Source organism: Phycomyces blakesleeanus (assembly GCF_001638985.1).
Source record: "Phycomyces blakesleeanus NRRL 1555(-) unplaced genomic scaffold PHYBLscaffold_42, whole genome shotgun sequence".
In the NCBI taxonomy this organism is placed as follows: Eukaryota; Fungi; Mucoromycota; class Mucoromycetes; order Mucorales; family Phycomycetaceae; genus Phycomyces; species Phycomyces blakesleeanus.
In genome coordinates this window covers 294135-311475 of record NW_017265171.1, presented here as the reverse complement: position 1 = coordinate 311475, position 17341 = coordinate 294135, and the positions used below count along the sequence as shown (strand labels likewise).

At 39.7% G+C, this 17341-nt stretch overlaps 4 protein-coding genes across 4 annotated transcripts; 1 reads left to right on the top strand and 3 right to left on the bottom strand.

Moving 5' to 3' along the window:
• Positions 1 to 269: 269 nt before the first annotated feature.
• Positions 270 to 1110, top strand: PHYBLDRAFT_160787 (hypothetical protein). Its single transcript, XM_018434249.1, has 2 exons — positions 270 to 658; positions 745 to 1110. Exons 1-2 carry the CDS (start codon positions 595 to 597, stop codon positions 915 to 917), a joined length of 237 nt encoding a protein of 78 aa, XP_018283798.1. The 5' UTR covers positions 270 to 594; the 3' UTR covers positions 918 to 1110.
• Positions 1111 to 1765: 655 nt separating this feature from the next.
• On the bottom strand, positions 1766 to 3007 carry PHYBLDRAFT_184104 (hypothetical protein). The gene is made up of 4 exons (XM_018438882.1): positions 2885 to 3007; positions 2533 to 2599; positions 2019 to 2425; positions 1766 to 1956 (listed from the first exon to the last, which is right to left on the bottom strand). The coding sequence occupies exons 3-4, from the start codon at positions 2253 to 2255 to the stop codon at positions 1921 to 1923; spliced, it is 273 nt and encodes a 90-aa protein (XP_018283797.1). The 5' UTR covers positions 2256 to 2425; positions 2533 to 2599; positions 2885 to 3007; the 3' UTR covers positions 1766 to 1920.
• A 708-nt stretch (positions 3008 to 3715) lies between these two features.
• PHYBLDRAFT_160785 (hypothetical protein) lies at positions 3716 to 5026 on the bottom strand. Its single transcript, XM_018434248.1, has 5 exons — positions 4978 to 5026; positions 4534 to 4783; positions 4324 to 4434; positions 4118 to 4168; positions 3716 to 3950 (listed from the first exon to the last, which is right to left on the bottom strand). The coding sequence occupies exons 2-4, from the start codon at positions 4722 to 4724 to the stop codon at positions 4138 to 4140; spliced, it is 333 nt and encodes a 110-aa protein (XP_018283796.1). The 5' UTR covers positions 4725 to 4783; positions 4978 to 5026; the 3' UTR covers positions 3716 to 3950; positions 4118 to 4137.
• A 792-nt stretch (positions 5027 to 5818) lies between these two features.
• PHYBLDRAFT_160784 (hypothetical protein) lies at positions 5819 to 17314 on the bottom strand. Its single transcript, XM_018434247.1, has 3 exons — positions 17096 to 17314; positions 16753 to 17028; positions 5819 to 6016 (listed from the first exon to the last, which is right to left on the bottom strand). Exons 1-2 carry the CDS (start codon positions 17219 to 17221, stop codon positions 16918 to 16920), a joined length of 237 nt encoding a protein of 78 aa, XP_018283795.1. The 5' UTR covers positions 17222 to 17314; the 3' UTR covers positions 5819 to 6016; positions 16753 to 16917.
• Positions 17315 to 17341: the final 27 nt, after the last annotated feature.

Sequence of the window (17341 nt, the reverse complement as noted above, 5' to 3'; positions counted from 1 at the left end):
CTTCCTCCTGAATATACCGTCTTATTCGAAAAAGTCACGCCTTAGTTCCTATATATGAAGGCAGGCGAGTGGCGATCGTTGTGTCTGGTGCATTTTCTGGTGGTGTTGAAGGAGTTTTTGCCCAAAAGTGATTACAATAACTAGACCAATCTTGCCAAGACATGCCGAAAGTTGAAAGGTCCATTGAACAAGTACTTACATATAGATTACGCAGGCCAGCCCCTTGGTAAATTTGGGGAATAATGTCAGAGTATTTACGAAAAAAAGGAGTAGCACACCAAATATGCATTTGTGTGAGTTGATGCTTGACTTTGGTCTGGTCTTTAAATTTAGGATGTATAACCTTAAGATACACAAGTATAAGTTAAAAAAAACATTAAGACAAACTACCGTAATGGTCTAGAGGTGACAGTAATGAGCGTTTTTCCGGAGAATGCGTTCACTGACACTTTTCTTCCTGTGTATTCCATTAATCTTCTGCTGCGTATAATAATATTTTCCTAAGGCGTCGCGCAAGTGCTATCTGAATCTCATCTACCGTGTCTTCAGTGCATTGATAATGATTATCCTCCTGCATTGCCATTTGACCTCCCGATGTTCCAGCAAGTCGTCAACAGCCTATGGTACAATGTAATCGGAATTAAGACGTCGCCACCAACTACCATGCCATTGAAGTTACAAAATTTGAATACGATGAAGTATGATTACTCTTAATGGCTATTCAAATTCTATGTCAAGGCTTACCAGAATACTTTTCTTTCTGCGGCGTGGGGAGTATTTCACTTGGTGAGAATGTGCTGGTAAACATTTGCATTCAGAAGATGAAGAATATTTCGTTGCTTGGCCAGGAGTTTTTTAGTGAACAGAAGAAATATCGCAGCTCAATTGTGCGGGTTATGTTTTTTTTGGTAGGATAGTTGACGACATCTCTAAATTCCCTGGTCAGATTGAGTACATATTTACTTGTCATCAAGATTGGTAGAATCAAAAGTGTCAACGTTTGGTTTTTTAAAAAGATTTGCGACATGCCATTCTGTCAGAATTAAGCCGTTAGTTGGGTAAGGTCTGAATTTGTGGGTGAGTGAGTTTATTAAGAAGAGTATTGCGTGCATCATCCCGGTGCATCGTCTGCATTCGTATTTCGCGTTGACTACGCACAACATCCAGGGTGGGATCCAAAAGCGCCTAGTCATCCCACTGCCTAGAAAAGTAGTCACGAAAAAAAATAGAATTATTTATATTACTAATATAAATAATTATAGTAAGAGTTTTTTTGACTGCGAAAGGGTTTGCCTTTATTTATCTCTCTATTTTTCTTTTGTTTTAGCATTACTTCTTTATCAAATATTTAAAATTATATTGAATTCTATTATCAACGAATAGTAAAAACCGTTATTTATTTTTATTGTTTTTATCAAAAGTATGAAAGACAAAATACCTGTATATTTAATACCCAATGCCCACCATTTTCTTAGCTTTTATCAAAATAAACTTACAGAGAGCGATATTACAATTTCCAACGAAAAAAAACCGTGGATAAAACAATCAAGGTTGTATAATTAAATAATTGTTTTGTATATATATATATTTCATTAATCGGCTGTAAAATAAAGTAAAATAAAATAAAATAATTATTTATTTATTAATTCCCATCTTGACATTACTACCGCATCATCTTTTATCAATTCAACCCACATCTTTCAAAACAATGAATAAAAATCAATAAAATACTATATACTCTGTACTTTTTTTATTATGCCGTGTGCTATTCCATGCAACAACACGCACCTTTCTCTCCTTCAAAAGTTCGACGTTTCTTGGAATAGCTGGACACTTGGAAAAGCTAATGACCTTTATTCTTTTTGATCATTTCTCCGTCCTTTTAACTTGCTAAAGTATTCTTTGATCTGTGTTATAATATCAACAATTAGGAATTCTAAATAAAAAATGACACTCCTTTGTAAAAAGAAAAAAAAAATGTTAAAATTATTTAAACAAAAACCGTGGATTATACTTACTCTTATCTTTCTTGTTCGACAACGAGAAAACCGATTACGCCCAGCTAACTTTTCTGACATAGATTTTGCGCTGTGAATTTTATACGAAAGGTGTCTACGAGCTTTCTCTTCCACGACTGAAGACAAAACATACTCTACTTCAGGCTGCATATGGATGTAGCTCTGCACCATGCTAGCAATTGGATGGTTAGATATTGAGAAGGTACCCTCATCAATATTCAATGGCGTAGCTGTCATAACTGCTTGTATTTGAGAACGGATCACACTGAAAAAAAGGGTGGAAATTACAATGCGCACAGTTGTTTGATAACAATTGTAAATGTGGGATAGTTTTCCATGTTCACAAGTTGAAAACACAGCTTTACTGTATTCTATTGGCTCGGATATAACAAGCAACAAAAGTTATTCTATTTATTATTATAAAGACTTTGTGAATAAAGTACATGTAGCACCTGTTTCCTTTTTCTCAATTTTTTTAACAAAAAACACAATGTTCTCAACCCCTCAACCTTACAATAAAAAGTGCTATTGCGCTGGGTGTAGTCAGAACGAACTAGTCTATAGTTTTGTAGCCGGAAGAACTGCTCAGCGCCATAACAAAGCAAGATTAGATGCTATAAGATGTGAAAGTGGTACGCAGTTTGTAGTATTATTCTATTATATTCTACTTTTTTTGTAGTTCAAAAAATAACATGTTTTAACAGAATCTTCTGCCCATAGAAATTCGATGGAGGTTGATGTTGAACGTAGGAAATATTTATTTAAATAAAAATAATAGAGCGTAATTATGTAACCTATTCTAAATACAGCCATTTAAACATGTCAATCCAGAACCACGGAAGAAGAGTGTGGTCAGACCAACTTACTTGCTTGGGAAGGAACCCCAGTGTCTGACGATGAGAATGTTCCAGTTACGAATGAGGAGATTCACAACAGCAAAGACAATGGCGATGAAAACAAAGAAAACAATAATGAAGATGTTGTTAAGGTGGAGGTCGAGGAATTTGTTAATGAAGGTTGGTGTTGTGCTATGGAAGAAAGAAAAATTTGAAAAAAAGGGAGATGATTTTTTTTTTGGTTTTTTACAATAGATCCTTTTGCCCCCCCCCCCCCCCCCCCCCCGATATGCCTGAGAACCCAGTGCACAGGATCATTACTACTTTTGTGGTAATGTTAGCTCCCCGCTATGTGGCCAACAAAGGCGCTGTCATCCTGATAAAGTTCATCAATAAGCTCTAGACAACTTACGAGAAGAATTTACAATTGCCATCGAACATTTCTGGCCTCAAACACAAAACGGATTTTTCATCCATGAACAAAAGCGTTCATAAATATGTTTTGTGCCAGGATTGCCACAAGGTGTATGAGGAAAGTGCATTATGTTGGAATACAAACTCTTTTTGACGAGCATCCATGGGGGTCCAGGATTCGTGCAGTATCTCATTGCCCATTTTCAGTACTACCCAGAACAATACTGATACCTGGTATCGGCTGTAAAAAAAATTAGTAAATACAATTTTCAGTGAGAAAATTTTAAAAACCCCTCCTATGTCTTTAATCCTTAATAAAGAATAGAACCATGATAATTGACCTAAACTACGAAGAGAAAAAAAAATAAGCAAATACAAGCATCATTCAAAGAAAAATGGGCAACTAAACAATGTATACCTGTAACATATGAATAAGAGTTAGACAATGATCTTTGACACCAACTGTGAAATTATAAGTATTTATAACCATCAGTGAATAGATTCACAAAGAGACTTGTATACCTACGGCCCATGATGTAGAGCAGAGCCATAAATTTTGGACTTGGCGATTAAAAGACTAGACAAATAAAAGCGACAAGTATTAACTGCTTAAAGAGTCATGTATACATATAGCCCAAAATGGGCAGCGGAATATTGATCGTTCGCCCTGGTGGTAAATAGACTAAAAAAAGAAAGCCAACAATAAGTATATGTTCAAAAAGAAATATATACCTGTGATCATGAATAAATACTCAAAACTTGATCGTTGGCTTAAAATATATAAAAAAAAAAGCTAGACAAAATAATAGTTGATAGCTAAATACTAAACGAGACATGTGTATCTCATACCCTGGATGTATGGTGAAACCTTAATCGTTGGTTTTGACTATGTCAAGATAACTAAAAACAACAACCAGTAAGTAGATGCTCAATATATATATATATATACTGGAGAACTTGGACGGGCAACAGAGGCTTTATAGTTTGGCTTTGACTGTGTAAACACTAGAATAATCTAATTGATAGTAAGAAAATATTTAAAGAGCTTTGTATACCTGAGGATTTTTATGGAGAGTGAAACCTTGATCGCTGGTCTTTGCCGTAAAAAGTATGGGAATATACAGCTTAAAGTAACTAAAGGCTCAAAGAGACTTGTATGTCTATGACTGTAGGAAAATGTCGGAATATTAATCGTTGGTCTTTACTATGAAAACACTAGAAAAATACACCTAATAGTAAGTAAATTCTCGGAAATATATATATACCTATGGTTGGAGATGTAGGTCAAAACCGTGACTGTTGACATGAGCTGTGAAGATTCTGGACATATAAAACAGGCTGTAAGTAAATGGTGTAATAAAGATGTATGCCTGTAGCCCTGGATGGAAATCGGACGCCTAATCGTTGGTATGAACTGTGAAATTACTAGAAAAATTAAAACTGATAGTAAGAACATATTCCAATAAAAAAACCTTGTATGTCTATAAGCCTTGATGGAGACTAGAGCCGTGAGGGCTAGCATAGAATGTAAAAAAGAAAAAGAAAAAAAAAAGATTAAATAGATAGAATCAGTAGTAAAGTAATATTTAAATACACTTATATATCTAAGACGTTGAATTAATAGCAGGATCTTGATCGTTGACCAGGACTCTAAAAACGCTTGATAAATGTCATTGGCTGTAAAAAAGTAATCTAAGAATCTTATATACCTTTACCCAATAATGTTGAGTGGAAACTTGATAATGACCAAAGACTTGATCAATGGACTTGAATGTGCAAACGCCAGAGAAATTCAGTCGATATTAAAAAAAATCAAAGATACATGGATATCTTCAACCCTTCCCGGAAAGCTGAAGCTTGATCGTTGGACTCGGATTTAAAATACTAATCAAATGTAATCGATAATAAATAAATGTTCAAAATAAACGGTGATACCTGTGGCTCATGGTTGAGAGTAGGAAATTTATCCCTTGACCTATATATTAAAAGCAATAGGCAATAGCAGCCGGCAGTCCTAAAAGGGCAATTATACTTGAATGTCTGTGAACCTGGGTGGAGACTAAACTCTTGAACCTTGGTGTGGACTATGATATGACTAGATAAATATGATGGATGACAGAAAGATATTCAAAGGAGGGTGTACGCCTGTTACCTCGACGAATAGCAGAAACTTGATCATCAGCGTTGACTGTAAAATTATTAGACAATTTCAATAAGCAATGATTAACTATTAAAAAAAAAGCATATATACCTTTTACCCTAGATGAGCAGCGGAATCTCAATTAGTAGCCTTGACTATGAAAAGACTAGACAAATATAGCAGACACCAAGCAAATGCTCAAAGAGGTATATATACCAGTAACCCTGCATGAACTATGGAATCTTGGGTGTTGGCCTCAATTGTGAAAAGACTACCGAACTAAAGCTGGTAATAGGTAAATACCCAAAGATACTGGTATACCTAACATCCAAGAAGGAGAGTGGCATCTTGATTGTTGGCCTTTTCTGTGAGTAGACTAAAGAAACACAATTGGCAGTAAGTAAATACTAAAAAGTGGCAGTATATCAGTGATTTTTGACGGGGATTTGAACCTTGACTGTTGAATTGAACTGTAAAAAGACTGCTTCAAACAGCTATCAATATGTTAATGGGTAAAGAAAGCCACTTGTATCCCTGTAAATCTATGCGGAAATCGGGCTCTTGATCTTTGGTCTCGACTGTATAAAGTCTGAATAAAGCAACTAGTACTGGTTTTATCCATTCAATTGGCGCCCATTTCCATCTAATTAGCATCCGTTTCCATCTAATTAGAACCCATTGACATCTGATTGGCTTCCATAGAAATTGAATTTGCGTCCATTGCCAACTGAATTTGCTCCCATTGCCATCTGAATTTGCTCCCCCCCTTTTACTATTGGCGGAAGGGTACATGGCACTCAATTTTTTTATCCTTGCGCCTTACAATTTTTTTTATATAACCGTAGTATTTTTTTTTTGTAAACGTCGTACTTTTTTTTGTAAACGTCGTACTTTTTTTTTGTAAACGTCGTATTTTTTTTTGTAAACGTCGAATTTTTTTTATATAACCGTAGTATTTTTTTTTGTAAACGTTGTATTTTTTTTATATAACCGTAGTATTTTTTTTTGTAAACGTCGTATTTTTTTTATATAACTGCCATATTTTTTTATATAAGTGCCAAACGCCTAATGTAATAGCACTTCAATATATGTAGATCTTTCTACAAAGATACGTCATAGAAAATATCTATAGAGAGAACTAACAGAATATGCAAACTTTTCTCCAGATTACTTTGTTAAAGTTAAATACCTTACTGCAGTTATAAGATAATAAAGCAAGTATCTCATTATAATAATTATGTTAAAATTGAAAATGCAATGATATTATTTGTATGCTTTCTTTATTGCAGAGTAAGTTTCGAATAAAAGATTCATTTTTTTGTCACTTGTAGCCTCCTTGTTGTTTTTAATGAAAAAAACAACTGGAGACTTTCTCCACTTCAAAATATAGCCACCAGCAGTTGTTTGTTTCATATTTACTATCTTGCTGGCTTTTTCGATAGTTAATCCCCTTATGAAGTAGAGATAAAGAAGCTTTTTTATATCTTTATCCGTAGGCTTTTGATATTGCCCTCTACTTTTTTTGGGGGTTTCGTCTGTTGTTGACGGGGCAGAACTTTTTGGATTTTCTGGCATTTCAGGCTCTTCAAGCTCTTCCATGATTTTTTCAAAGGCACTGTTATATTCTTCAAGTTTTTCGTGTAACATTGTAGGGTTTTCTGATAATAAAAGGTGAAAAAATAAAGAAATAGGAAGATATGTTAAAGTGACATATTTTATATAAATATAGTTATATCTAGCACATAGCAGTTATAATTAAATAGTAATTACTTAAGATGCAAGATAAAAATCAGAACACAAGTTGAAGCAGCAAGAATAGATGTAAAGAAGATTGAGTTGTTGTTAAATAGTATTAGTCATTATATTTTCAGCTTTTTATATCAAAAAATAATATTCCAAGGTCCACTAAATAAAGTAGTAAAATTGAACTCAAGGAGATAAAAAATAAATAGGACAATATATTACCCGCAGCCATAAATTTATTATAAACATTCTTTTTTAAAAGAGATATCATAATTCTCTCTCTTTCCATTTGGTGTTTATATACCAAAACTGTTTATTTCTCTTCTTAAATCAGCAATAAATCTCATTCTCATGCTCACTTCAACAACTAAATATTACTCTGACAATGAAAACACTGCCTAAAGCTCTACACCTCATGGATTTTTTTATTATTTCCAGATCACATTATGTTTCTGTATGTAAATAAAGCCTATACCTCGGAGTCATTGATATTAATCTCTAAATAATCTATAGTATTTTGAACAAAAGCTATAAACCTGAAAAGAAAACGTGACGATTCAACCCTCCACCTACAAAGAAACTACAAGATCAAACATCTACCTGTACGATAGGAACCAGTCTACACATATTCATAATGCTTTTAAGTGCATTTCACCGACTATACTTTTTCGAAATCCAACAGTAGAATTCACTCTACCGACCACACAAAAACTTGCCAATTTTTATCTCAAATATCCAGTAATCTGATTGACTACCACAGCAATTGTATTTCTTATGAACCTGGTCCTACACAAGCATCTAATACCATTACAAAAAAGAATCCAAAAATGCTATATTTATTCAGCACCTGCTCCAACCATTTTACAATGTCAGAATCCTGATCTTCTTAATATCAAACTCAACAACTCTTTGTAATCTGCACTCGAAACAAGTAAATGTCCAACAATCTGTTAAACAACTGAAAGCGGTCCAAGAATTATGCTTTGCTCACAATACTACCCGATCTCAATTTTGGAAACCCTCATGATACAAAATACCAAAAAAAACCCAAATATTACACACACAAAAACAGTAACAAAAAATAGCACAAGCTCATGACAAAAAAAAGAAATAAAAAAAGAGATGAAAAAAAAAAGAGATGAAAAAATAAAAAAAATAAAAAAAAGAAATAAAAAAAAAATAAAAAAATAAAAAAAAAAGAAATAAAAAAAAAATTAAAAAAAAAAATAAAAAAAAGAAATAAAAAAAAAGAAAAAAAAAGAAATAAAAAAAAAAGAAATAAAAAAAATAGAAATAAAAAAAAGAAAAAAAAAGAGAAATAAAAAAAAGAAAAATGTAATAGCAATTTTAAAAATAATTCTCCAAATAGTATAACTAGCATTTTTTTTTTTGTAGGGAGCCGAAGGCTCTAGTTTATTAGTGAGCCTCTATGCTGCAAGGCAAAAGAGGAAAATCACGACTTGTTTTTGGCTTTTATATTTTTACAATGTTTTTCTATTTATATGTTTGTGGTTATATATATTGTGGAGGTATGGAAGGAAGCTAAAGGGGGGGAAAGTCGAGAGCAAGTTCGCTCTTGAGGCGGTCGAGAAGAGAGGAAGCAGTGGAAAAGGCAGCGGAGGAGACAAAAGGAACGTGATCAAATATGAACAGCCAATGATGGCGCCATATAGCCAGCAGCGTGCAGCCAAAAATTGAGGCAGCAAAAAGAGAAGAATCGGTGCAAGGAGGGAATGTGAAGGATTGCAAACCAGAAAGCAAGACAGTGGGTGTCGCGGTCTGGGCAAAGTACAACGTCCAGATTGACGACCATACGGACAGTTTGACCGGACACTGGAACAAAAAATGAGTTTGATTGTCCAGAGGGTGAGAGCAGAGGGCACAGGATGGGTCTGGGAAAGCGGTAGGGATCCTAGAATTGAGGCGAGAACGGCAAGGAATGTTCTTGTGCAGGGCACGAAACCAAACGTTGCGGGCCCCATGCGGCAGGGGGAAGGACCAAAACCGACGAAGCTGGCGAGGGACGAGTGTGGGGCTTATGGGGCGTGCGGATTTGGAGTGGAAATTGCAGAGTAGGCGGAAAGACTGGGTGGACAAACGATGCCAAGGGATGCCGGGGACAAGAGCCGTCAAGAAAGGACGCACATCGACAGCTGTACCGGAAGGCATATCTAGCGAAGGAAACTGTATGGCACAGATCGCGGGGGGAATGGTGGCACGATACAAGACAGGGTGCAAGACAAGAGAGCGAGTGTAGAGACGTTCGAAGAACCGGTGAAGGACAATAGGACGACGGAGTATGCGGTGGAGGGGGCGTTGGGCAAGCACGCCGAAACTAGGATCTACTTCATAGGCGTCGGAAACCCGGAGATCGCGCCATGCAGATGGAAAGGGAGGGTGGTCTGGTTGTGCGGTAGTGAGATAGGAGAGAGGCAGAGAGAGACAGGTGGGGAGGTTGACTACCACGTCAGAGAAGTTGTGAGGGAGAAGATCAATGGCAGCAAGTAGGGTGGCCAGAGGAGAGTCGAAATCACGCTGATGAGAGGATCGGAGAGATGGAAATATCAAAGGAACGAGTGGATCAGCAGATGAGGAGTCGAGGCGGAGGACGTAAGAGAACCAAGGCGGGACCAGGCCAGAGGGGGACAGCGGAGAGCGGACGAGAGGCCGGAGCCAGCGCAACTGAAGAGCAGCCTGTTGAACCTGAGGATCAAGGACCCCTAGACCGCCGAGCCGAATAGGCTGGCAGAAAGTGCCGAGAGAAATGGGAGGAAAGGAGCGGTATTGTATAAACTTACTCATGATCGAGCGAAGTCGACGGAAAAAGGATAGAGGTACAGTGACAACTCTGAGGACGTGCCAGAGCTTAGAGAGGATGAGAGAGTTGAGCACTGTGGCACGGCCACGAATAGAGAGAGAGCGAGAGTGGTGGATATTACAGGTAGATTCAATCTTGGAAAGAATGTTGTCACAGAAAGAATTGCGCTGAGGTAAGGATTGAATAAGAGGAAAGCCGAGATATCGCAGGGGAGTGGAGGAAGATCTGTCAGACCAGGCGGTGATGTCGAATTGTTGTAGGACGGGGCGCCATTCTGGCAGTGGAAGACCGGACAGGGAGAAAGCTTCAGTTTTATGGAGATTGATGCGAGCATTGGAGGCATGAGAGTATGTGAGAAGATGATGATGAAGACGGGACAAGTGGGCGGCATCAGGCAGAAAGACTAGCAGATCGTCGGCATAGGCCAAGAGCTTGATGGGCGGAGGTGGTGGAATAGCAGTGCGTGGTGATGGAGAAAATCCGGCAAAGGAAGGATCATGAATCACACGACGCAACAAAGGTTCGAATGCAAGGTTAAAGAGTACAGGAGAAAGAGGATCACCCTGCCGGAGTCCACGAGCCTGAAGGAATGATCGGGATAGGTGTCCATTGACATTGATTCGAATCTGTGTAGAGAAGAAAAGTTGAGATATACAGGTAACGAGGGAAGGGGGAAAGTTGAAATGCTGCAAGACCTGGCGAAGGTAGTCGGGATGGACTCTGTCGTAAGCTTTCTCCTGATCCAAAAGAAGGCCTATACCAGATGAACCGTCCTGTCTAGCCTGTGCCATAACCAACTTGGTCAGCATGCCATTGTCAGCAATGAAGCGTCCTTGGACAAACCCGGTCTGGAAGGGCGTAACAAGGGAGGAAGCAGCAGGCACCATGCGACGATTGATGAGGCGAGTGAACACTTTGGCATCGGTATTGATGAGAGCGATCGGGCGCCAGTTGCGGAGGGAGGTGAGGTCACCTTTCTTGGGAAGAAGAGAGACGCAGGTTGATTGCCAGGACGAAGGGAACACGCCGAGGGCAAGCCCATCGTTAAATATTCGAACAAGTAAGACAGCACACATCGGATGATCCATAATTAATCGCAGAATCTCATAAGGCAGGCCATCCGGCCCAGGGCTACTGGCATTAGGAGTGCGAGTGGCGCCGTCTCGGATGTCATCCAAGGTGAAGGGTTTAAGGAGGGTCGTGGAGGTAGTTTCGGAAAGAAAGAGGTCTGGTGGCAAGTGAAGGAGGAGGTCGTCGATAGCTGTCTGAGCAGGAGGGTCGGGTGTGTAAAGATCTTCATAAAATGCAGCAGCAGCTTCCGTAAGATCATCGGGATCAGTGCATAAGGTGTCGGTGAAGGGGTGGCGGAGGCTGGTTATTGTGGTTCGAGCTTGGCGAAAAGCAACTGTGCGTTTCAAAAACCCAGCGGAAGTTTCGCCTTGTTCTCTCCAGTGTTTTCCGGCGCGGAGTGCTAGTATCTCGGTGCGTTCCTGTTGAACTTGCTGAAGTTGACGCTCGACGATGGGCAGCTGGAAGTTCTGAGCAGGCTGATGTCGAAATCTATGTATCAAATGGTCACGTTTACTCTGAAGCTTTACCTCCAAAGTGGCAAGTGATGGGCGGGTTGTGCGTGAATATGAACGTGTGAAACGAGCCACTTCGACTTTGATCAGATCCCACTGTGATTGGGGGGAAATTGAAGGCGAGAGTAGTGGTATGAAGGATGAAAGACAGTCGGACAGGGAGGAGCGGAAGGAAGGGATGTTCGCCAAACGAGGGTTCGCACGCCACAAACCTCGACCAATGTGAGACAGCATAGGAAAACTAAGACAGGTACGTACAAGGCAATGATCGGTCCACAGGGGCTGAACAAATGTGACGGTGGACGAAGAGTGACAAGACGCTATATCCTTGGAGGCATATATGTAGTCGATAGTCGAAGAGGAAAGGTCGCGATGAAAGGTAGGCATAGGTTGAGCGTCAGACAAAGTGACACAGTCTACAAAGTGGTTAGCGACAAAATGCAGCCATAGACGTGGCGCGAGGCCAGCACGAGAGGCATTTGCATATGAGGAATAATTAAAATCTCCTAGCATAAGAAAGCGAGAAGGAAGGGAAGGGAGAAGATGTGGGGAGGATAGGAGAGAGGTGAGAAAATCATATCGAGGACGATATGAAGCAGGGACATATAAAACGCAAATACGAAATGGGGCAAACAAATTGGAAGAGTGAACAACGGTGGCAGTAATGCAACGACCACAGAGAGAAAAAAGAGGATCAGTAAAAGAAATGAGGGGAGAGAGGGAAACCAAACCACAGTGAGGAGACCATAGTGAGTCGGATGCTTGAAATTGAAGATGAAACGTCTGTTGAAGAGCGTCTGTGTTGGCGTGAGTTTCTTGAAGGGCAAGTATGTCTAGAGAGAGGGAGCGAAGATATCTAATAAAGAGAGAGCGATTATTGGTGTTTCCGGACTTGACAAGTCCGCGGCAGTTCATGGAGGCTATATTAATCATAAATTTAAGAATGATCGCCGTCTGCCATCTCGTCATCAGTTAGGATATTCTGGGAGTCTTGGTCGTCGTCGCCGTCAAAAGCGCTGGGGTGAAATTCTTCTTCGTCTTTAGTGGAGCCGGAAGTGTAGTTGGAGGGAAGAAAAGCGTTGTGGAGGGGGTGAAAGACGGGATCATACTGGGTGTTGTGTGTCTGAGGAAGAGGCAGAGTGGGGTCGAAGAGTGCGCCTGTGCGGCTGTTGTCAGTTAGTCCGTCAAGTGCAGCAAACCTGTTGGCAGACTGGCGGGGGGAAGTAGGAACAGCGGGGACAGAGGGTCGTCGCGGTGTCGAGGAATTCGTGCGGGAGGTGGTGGTAGTAGCCTGGGATCCCTCAGCCATCGTAGGTGTACCGCGAGGGGGAATCGATTTCTTGGCCGGAGGTCTGTGAGACGCACCGGGAGTAGTCTTGCGTGAGCGATCAGGGGAGTCATGTGTCGTGGGAACCTTGCGGGGTCTCTTGGAAGAGCTGGCGTCCGTGGGGGGTGCTCTGGGGCAGGCATGTTGCAAGTGACCAGTCTGGTCACAAGTGAAGCAGCGTCGGGAATCTTTGGGGCGGTCTGGACAGTTTTCGATAGCATGGCCCATAACTTTACAATAATTACAGTGAATACCCATCTGTTTCCAGGTACCTAAGAAGTACAAGTCGCCATCATACGGGATCTTGTATGAGAGTTTGGCAAGGGTGGCATCGGGGTTGGGTGGTCGTTCAAGGTAAGCAAAACCAGTGCCATCAAAAAAATTGGCACGAAGATGCAAACCGACTTCGCGGACGGTGCCATATGCGGCCAAGGCTGTTTTGATAGCCTCTTCAAGCAGAGGGGAAGGAAGGTATGGAAGCTGGGAGAGGGAGATACGCAAGATTTTTGTGCCTGGGGCAATACCCATAGAGGGGAAGTACGTTTGGCCTCCAACCAGGAAGCCTTTGGAACAGAGTTCGGTGCAGATGGTAGAATTGGTCAGGTGCAATTCGTGGATGAGCGGTTGACGATGAGCGAATGATATTCCCAAGGTGCATGCCGTAGGAACGCTTGCTCTGAGAGCAGTCCAGAATTCAGAGGTAAGGGTGGAATCAGTTGGTGGGGTGAAGAATACCGAATGACGAGATGTACTTTCGCGCCAGACGCGATCCGTAGATGTCGGCAAGTTAGAGAAAAGAACGACTGGTACTTGACCGGGGGCGGGAGTGGCTGTGGCGACATCGAGATATGACCTAGTGTTGGTTGTGGTAGAGGTAGTAGTAGAGGGTTGTGGAGTGGTTATATTGGCTTGACCTAGTGTTGTGGTGGACCCAATAGGTGGGTCCGGTACTTTAGCGGGAAGAGCCATGTTAACTAGCATTTTTATTCATAAATTTTTATAATATACATAACCATTTTTTCGCAAATAATTTCTGAAAAACTGAAAGTCTCAATAACTGAAAATAAAATGATATCTTACTGCAAGAAATTTCTGAAAAACTGAAAAACTGAAAAACTGAAAGTCTCAATAACTGAAAAAATGAAAGTCTCAATAACTGAAAAACTGAAAATCTTAATAACTGAAAATAAAATGGTATCTAACCGCAGAAATTTCTGAAAAACTGAAAATCTCAATAACTGAATTTCGAGCTTTTCCTTGGCTCTATACAAAAAAAAACTTTCTTTTTTTTTATTTTTTTTTTTTTTTATTTTTTTTTATTTTTTTATTTTATTTTTTATTTTATTTTTTATTTTTATTTTTGGTTGGGCAAACCCATGAGGAGAAATCCCACCCCTTCCTTCGAGACAGAGGACAGGACACCATAAAGGCTCTGGTAGCACTGTAAATCGGCTAATAAAATAAATGTTCTTAAAAGTGTGAAGAAGCTTAATATGTAAACATTCATTATTCTTCAACACGTTCTTTATCCAAATATATTAAGACAACAGGACAAGACTATACCTTGGTAGAAACGTTTAAGTTATTAAAATATATTTTTTTTTGGTATATATACCCCAGTGTCTTAATAAAAGTTTCTCAGTTATCTTTCTTCCTCAATTTTAACACCCTTTTTATTTTCAAAAAAAAATGCCTACTTCCAACAACTCCCTCGAATTTGTTATGGACAAGCACTGTGAAATGGTCAGTCACAGCGGTTCTGCAGACCAAACCCAGTTTTCTGGAATTGCTTTCGACCCCTTGTGCGATTTCAACCAAGAGATTGTCGACGAAATGCATGGAGAAGTTGTACTCCGATCTGTGACAGATGTCTTTGTCAACCATGCCGATATGGAATGGACCCGTACCTCGGCCGGAAACCCAGCAGTCACAAACCTCCTCAGTCTCAAAAGTTTCCTGCCAACCGAAGTCAACGAGGCCACAACCAAGACAATTGTTGCACAGAAGCCGAAGACGAATCTGCCGGAGAAGGTCGATCCTGATTCTGTTCCCACTGCAGAAAGCATAGGTCGAGGTTCGTACCGAAAGTACAACCAAAACCAGGTGAACAAGCTCTTCTCCTTGGTTTTCTCGGAAAACCAGACTGCTGCTGCCGCTGCCAGGGAAACGGGGATCAATGTCCGGACTGCCCAGAACTATGTCAGGCTGGCCAGAGAGAAGATCCAGGCCGATTTTGATGCTGCCACAGTGGAGACTGATGAGTCCAATGGGCTGGAGACGATGGAGGTTGAGGAGGTTTCTGCGCCTAAAGAACGAAAACATGGCAACCAAAAGTTGTTCCAGGCGCACTCTGCTTTTTTTTTGAAGTTTTTCGAAAATAAACCAGATGCTACCTTGGAACAAGCAAGGATAGCTGTCATGGAAGAGTTCTCTGGGCTGCAGATTACCAAATCAGCAATCCAGAAGCACTTGGTGAAGAAGTGTGCCCTGACGATGAAGAAGTTGGAGAAGCTGCCTGAGAAGAGAGACGACGCCAACACAATTGAGATGAGATGAGACCGCATTTTGGAGTGGCAACAACTTGCGGATTTCAACTATCTGTCAAACTGTGTGTTCATCGATGAAGCAGGCTTCAACATGCACATCAAGAGAACTTTTGGCCGTTCCGTCAGTGGCACCCCAGCAAAGACAACTGTCCCGACGCAGAGAGGTGTGTCCATCACCATCCTTGGTGCAATGTGCGAGAGAGGGATCGTCAGCCTCTCGTTGAAGAAACCCACTGCAGTCGCAACCAAGAAGAAGAGAAAGTTGGACATCTACACCAACGTTGAGGTGAACGGTCGAATTGGCACCAGAACCCAGCACTACCTCGACTTTCTTAGTCATACAATGGACGTTCTGGACAGCCAGGGTATGCAAGGACGTTATCTCATCATGGATAACGCTCCTATCTATAAGGCCGATGAGGTGAAAGACTTTATTTCTTCCCGTGGGTACAAGTGTGCATATCTTCCTGTGTATTCACCTTTCCTGAATCCAATTGAGGAAATGTGGTCCAAGATCAAGTTTGGTGTCCGCAGAGAAGAGATTACAGAGTCAGACGGGCTCATCTTAAGGATTACAGAATCAGCTAAGACTGTCACCCTTTCGGACTGTTTGGGTTGGATTAACCATGCCATTTCATTCTTTCCTCGCTGTTTGAACAGAGAGCGAAAGCTTTAAGTATGTCTTTTATGTCTATTTAAGCTCTTTACACTCTATGTCTTTTTTTATTTTATTTTTATTTTTTACTACTTTATGTCCCTCTTTTTCTTATTTTTTTTTACCACTTTATGTCCCTCTTTTTTTATTTATTTTACTGCTTTATGCTTTTCTTTTTTTATTACTTTGTATTTCATTATATCTTACTTCTTATTATGTGTTCTATTTCTCTATCAACTAATTATGCCTAATAAAAATATCCATGTTTTATGCCAAAAAAATACGACGTTTACAAAAAAAAATACTACGGTTATATAAAAAAAATTCGACGTTTACAAAAAAAAATACGACGTTTACAAAAAAAAAGTACGACGTTTACAAAAAAAAATACTACGGTTATATAAAAAAAATACAACGTTTACAAAAAAAAATACTACGGTTATATAAAAAAAATTGTAAGGCGTAAGGATAAAAAAATTGAGTGCCATGTACCCTTCCACCAATAGTAAAAGGGGGGGAGCAAATTCAGATGGCAATGGGAGCAAATTCAGTTGGCAATGGACGCAAATTCAATTTCTATGGAAGCCAATCAGATGTCAATGGGTTCTAATTAGATGGAAACGGATGCTAATTAGATGGAAATGGGCGCCAATTGAATGGATAAAACCAGTAGTAAGTAAATGCTTAAAAAGGCATGTATACCTTAACCCTATTTTTTGAAGTGCAACCTTGATTCTCGGCATGGACTGTCAAAGATTAAAAAGATTCAACCAGTGAAGAATAAATGCTAAAATGTGCGTGTGTACCTAGAACCTTGAATGGATAGAAAGAACATGATCATTTCGCCTTGACTATGTAAACGCTAGGAAAATCTAATTTTTTAGTAAATTGCTTAAAGATTCTTGTATACCTGCGACCTTTGATGTAGAGCTGAGCATTGAACGCTTGCTACGGAGAAGAAAGGGTTAGAACAAAACAACTGATAGTACCTAGAAAGTCAAAGAGACTTTTATACCTGTGAGCCCAAAAGAATATCAAAGCTTTGATCGTTGGCTTCGGCTGTAAAAACATTATGCAAATATATAGTAAGTAGATTTTTTGGCAGATTTGTATACCTGTCCCCCCCGGATAAACAACTCATATTAATTGTGGGCCTTTCCTGTAAAAAGACTAGAAAATATAATAGCTAGTAAGTAAAGGTTCACATAGTCATGTATACCTTTAATCCTTAATGGAGATTAAAAACCCGATTGCTGGCTTA

What these genes read in the sequence shown, in the direction of transcription:
- PHYBLDRAFT_160785 (XM_018434248.1), bottom strand. Translation starts at nt 4,724, where the DNA reads ATGTTCTTACTATCAGTTTTAATTTTTCTAGTAATTTCACAGTTCATA. An exon ending in ACCTACATCTCCAACCATAG is followed by an intron (nt 4,435 to 4,533) that starts GTATATATATAT and finishes ATTTTCCTACAG; the next exon opens with TCATAGACATACAAGTCTCT. An exon ending in CTCTCCATAAAAATCCTCAG is followed by an intron (nt 4,169 to 4,323) that starts GTATACAAAGCT and finishes TGTTGTTTTTAG; the next exon opens with TTATCTTGACATAGTCAAAA.
- PHYBLDRAFT_160784 (XM_018434247.1), bottom strand. Translation starts at nt 17,221, where the DNA reads ATGAGTTGTTTATCCGGGGGGGACAGGTATACAAATCTGCCAAAAAAT. An exon ending in ATATTCTTTTGGGCTCACAG is followed by an intron (nt 17,029 to 17,095) that starts GTATAAAAGTCT and finishes TCTTCTCCGTAG; the next exon opens with CAAGCGTTCAATGCTCAGCT.
- PHYBLDRAFT_184104 (XM_018438882.1), bottom strand. Translation starts at nt 2,255, where the DNA reads ATGACAGCTACGCCATTGAATATTGATGAGGGTACCTTCTCAATATCT. An exon ending in GTCGAACAAGAAAGATAAGA is followed by an intron (nt 1,957 to 2,018) that starts GTAAGTATAATC and finishes CTTTTTACAAAG; the next exon opens with GAGTGTCATTTTTTATTTAG.
- PHYBLDRAFT_160787 (XM_018434249.1), top strand. Translation starts at nt 595, where the DNA reads ATGTTCCAGCAAGTCGTCAACAGCCTATGGTACAATGTAATCGGAATT. An exon ending in AATTAAGACGTCGCCACCAA is followed by an intron (nt 659 to 744) that starts CTACCATGCCAT and finishes GTCAAGGCTTAC; the next exon opens with CAGAATACTTTTCTTTCTGC.